The sequence below is a fragment of the Rhipicephalus sanguineus genome, chromosome 1 (assembly GCF_013339695.2).
Source record: "Rhipicephalus sanguineus isolate Rsan-2018 chromosome 1, BIME_Rsan_1.4, whole genome shotgun sequence".
Lineage (NCBI taxonomy): Eukaryota > Metazoa > Arthropoda > Arachnida > Ixodida > Ixodidae > Rhipicephalus > Rhipicephalus sanguineus.
Window position 1 is genome coordinate 52,127,541 of NC_051176.1, and position 4,317 is coordinate 52,131,857.

Genomic DNA, 4,317 nt, shown 5'->3' on the forward strand with positions numbered 1-4,317 from the left:
AACCACGATATGGTGGGGGACTGAGGTTTAATTTTGACCACCTTGGGGGTTTCTTTGCGGCTCTTTACCGTGCACCTAAATCTCAGTGTATAGTCATTCTCGCATAACAGTGGCAGGAAATCGAGGTTGTGGCCTCCTGCTTAGAACCGTTTCCGTTGAGCCATCATGTAGCTTAAACTTCCCAAACAGGAATCTGAAGTCGGCAAGTGAAAGCGACGAAGGTGAACCCCCCGCCCCCACCCTCTCTCTGTACCCGCACTAGTGAGTATTCATGTGACATCCTGTAGAACCGTTCGCAGTTCCCGCTATTCTGCTATAAACGTAAGCGCTGCGAAAATGCAGATTTTCCGAACCCAGGCTGTATAACAGTATTGTGGACCCGGTGACGTCTGTGCATCCCCGTGTAATGACAGCGAAACTGCAAGCAAAGTATGTGTGTGTTCGCGCAAATAATTAGAGGGCTTCGTTCACAGCCGGTGGCACAAGCACAAGCCGGTGGCACAAGTGCGCGCCCATGAGTTGCGCATTGACAGATTTATTCATACCAGCAATGATAACATAATCTGTAAGCTAAGGTGACAGCATAAGATAAAGCCGAAAAAATGAAGGACGTCACTGTTTCAACGTTGCCTCACCAGAATGTATCCGAGAGGGAGCGCTACGCTAACTTTCATGTCGAGGGTCAGGTGATTTGTTCGTTTTTCTGGTTTTTCTTCAGAAAGTCAGTGAGCAGCATTCGCAAACAGACGCACAGTTATGCCCAACGACGGGTACAGGGCTCTTACCGAAGATGCGCCCACGAAATCGAGCGCTGTCTCTGCTCCATCTGTGGCGGGAGCCCACTGCTCACGGCTGCGTGAAATTGCCGTCCAGATACCGCGCCGCCGCGCGTTCCGAAGACTGAGCTCTCGCAATAACGACAGGAAGGCTCCGACAGTCAACGACGAAAACTGCCACTCGTCGTCGTCCTCTCCTTCACCGCCTCCCAAGCGTGATGGTGCCGCCGGCCGGGAGCTCTATTTTGACATCGAGTCTTCGCCGTCGTGCACTCCCGAAGGTTGCCTAGTGTTTGTCGATTCGAGCCCAGAACGCGAAGAAAGGCGCCAAAAGACTGTTATTGTTCCACCCGAGGACGTGCTGCTGCCGTGTCCTCTCAGCCCCGATGTGACGAGCCCCTTTGAGAGCGGCCCGAAATGTTCTGGCAGCCCTCCCAGTTCACCTGCCGGCTGTCTCAACATTACGGCTAGTAGCGGACCCATATGCCGCATTTGCCACGAGGGAGACCAGACGGAATCTCTGATGTCGCTGTGCAAGTGCTCGGGGACCATGGGCCTGCTGCACGTCTCGTGCCTGGAGCATTGGCTGAACGCCCGGAACATGGACTACTGCGAGCTTTGCCACCACCGTTTTCCCACCGCGGCCCAAGCCAACTGCGTGCGTCGGTTCTTCCACTGGGCTCTGCACGGCGACTCGCAACGTGCGGTGCTGGGAGACCTGTTCTGCTTCGCGCTCCTGTCGCCGGTGGCCGCACTCAGCTGCTTCTTGTGCGCCCACAACGCCTCTAAGCAAGCGCTGGAAGGCCGCGTCATGGAGGCGGCCAGCCTGGTCACTCTAGCGGGCCTTTTGATCACTGCCTACGTGGCCTGGTCGTTTCTCACGGTGCGCTTCCACTACCGAGCTTTCGCTGTGTGGCAGGCGCGGAATCCGATGCGGAGGATTCTGGCGCCGCCCTTCGGCGGTGGAGCAGGCGGACTGGCCAGGAGGCCGGAAGGACAACCAGCGAGCCTAAGGGAGATGGCGGACGTCGTGGCTGGAAGCGTGAACGAGACACAGCGCACGACGCAGCTTCAGGGAGCAGGCGGCCTACGACTGCCTCTGGAACCTTCGACGAATGCTTCGCCGGAGGACCCGCCTTCCGCACCGCCGCAGTCTGTATACGCGCTCGGGCCATTCGCGGGTTTCTCGTACTGGTAGCGATTTGGCTGGCAGTTTCGTTGAACCGTGTTTATATGTTTTAGTGTTTGAGGCTCGTGGCGCATCAATATATCTATGTAATTTAAACATTTTTGGCGGAATTTCAGAGCTGTCACTTAGCCTGTTTTATCTTGTTTTTACTCGACGTGTTTATTCAAATAAAAGATTTACTGCGTTTTAAAACAGACTCACTATGGCTTCGTTTTTCCAAATCCTTTTCCGTGTCTGTGACCGTTACTTTTACATCAATACTTTGCGATAAAATCGTTCGCATATTCTTTTCTGGGTGCCGTCCTTCGTTGATGCCGCTGCGGGAACTGCCGCGGGAGTTTTCTGAGGTAGGCGTCGCTTCACGATTACCGGCGCTTAAAAGATTAAACTGCATCGCTGCGCTACGGAAGTTCTGCTTTTTTTTTTTTGATCGCGAACATACTTTCGTGATTTTTCCCTGGCAGAAGGGCATTATGCACGTTTTTTTCTCGTGCGCGCACTTCGAGAAGTTGTACAGCCGCCCAAATCTTTATCTATCCTGCGCGAGCGCCGACTTTCTTGTGCGTCAGCGCCGTACGACGGAGCCAAGTTCCAAACAGGGCGAGAGTAAGCGCATGCCCATGAAGCTCGCTCAGCTGGGCCCATCGTCTGCTTGGCCGTTCCTTCGTGAGAACGTCGCCCCGCATTAACTCACGGATGCGTCACACGCCCCCGCGCATGAGATGAGCTGACAAATGTGGATCATGCGCGGGGGCGTGTGACGTATCCGCGGATTTCATTTTCTCGGTTGCCTGCTGATCATCGGAACATATGATACGGGCAAGATGGGCTGTCTGTCCGTCTGAAGTGAGTTAATGCGGGGCGACGTTCTCACGAAGGAACGGCCAAGCAGACGATGGGCCCAGCTGAGCGCGCTTCATGGGCATGCGCTCACTCTCGCCCTGTTTGCAACTTGGCTCCGTCGTACGGCGCTGACGCACAAAAAAGTCGGCGCTCGCGCAGGATAGCTAAAGATTTGGGCGGCTGTACGTTTTCAGCGGGGATTATGAGGAGCGGATTAGTACGAATTTTTAAAAGTAGCGGTCATCTGCCTCTTCATCCCCACTGTCGCCAATTCCAAAAGATCGCCTTGAAACAAAAACACGATAGGAAGGTAACTCGTGAAACGGCCAGGTAACTAAGGCGGATACGTTGAGTGATTGAATCATTAGGCCTTGGCCAAGCACACCCATTGTTTAATCGGATCTGACTCATTTCAGCTACTTTCCAGGACAGGACTCATTTTTTAAATATTAGGCTAATTTTCTGATTGGGCGATACAATCGCCTATTAACCAATTAGATGAGAAGTAATTTCACAGTGAAAGAAACATGGACGAGTTTCACTTATTTTCCCACGAAATTTAGCCGGATTTCGATTTCTGGAGTTGGCTCATTCCTTAACTGTTCCTTTGGTTTGCACGTCTTCACACGGCGCAATTGTAGTACGATGTCGGTCACGTGTGCATTCAAAGCGGCTATCTCTATTTATCGAACTTTGTTTAGCCACCTAATTTTCTGTGAAATGGGAAGTGAGTTCACTTCCCTCCTATTGGTGGCACCACGGTCGTAAATTATCTCTAGCTTTTTCCGAATCAGAACCTCGTTTAGAGAAAACCGATTGGATTGTCCGAGCTTCGGCAATTCGTGATGCGGCGGTTTATCGGTATACTTGGAGCTATCGGAGAAGCGTGATGCAGATGTTTTTGCGGTCCGGTTATCAGAAGCGTGTGGTCAAGCCGTGTCTGATGGTGTTCACTTGTCCATCCAATAGCAGCTGGGGTGATTTCATGCGCGCCTTAACGGTCCGTTTTAAACTATAAACATTAGGACCTCCTAACCGTTACGCAGGATCCCTCCGGTGGTTGGCACAGGGAAAATAACCGGCGCAAGCAGACGGAGGTATGGGTTGGTGAAAAAATCACAGCATATCCACGGAGTGAATGATGATGAGTGGGCGAAGCTGCGGAGGTTCATCGGTAAACCGTGAATCTTCCGTGAATTCTGCCCAGTACATCATCACCGACGTGAGATCGGGCGCGTTTATACTAAAGGTTCGATGAGTTATGACGACTTGCAGCTCACTTTAATTTTACATATACGCTGTGAATTTTCATTGTTCAGAAAACCATTGCTTTAGAAAACATCTGGCGTCTTTCGTTAAGCAGCTGGCGTCTTTTTGTTTTGCTTTAGAAACATCTGGCGTTCTTCCGTTTTGCTTTTACAAAACATCTGGCGTCTTTCGTTGGTTTATTTCATCAATTAACGGCGTTTTGAACAAAATTTTTATTGTTTAATCACACACAGGAGAAAT

The 4,317-nt window shown here is 51.5% G+C and overlaps 1 protein-coding gene across 1 annotated transcript; it reads left to right on the forward strand.

Moving 5' to 3' along the window:
- Window positions 1-616: 616 nt before the first annotated feature.
- LOC119391400 (E3 ubiquitin-protein ligase MARCHF6) lies at window positions 617-2,157 on the forward strand. The gene has a single exon (XM_037659087.2). The coding sequence runs from the start codon at window positions 757-759 to the stop codon at window positions 1,972-1,974; it is 1,218 nt and encodes a 405-aa protein (XP_037515015.1). The 5' UTR covers window positions 617-756; the 3' UTR covers window positions 1,975-2,157.
- Window positions 2,158-4,317: the final 2,160 nt, after the last annotated feature.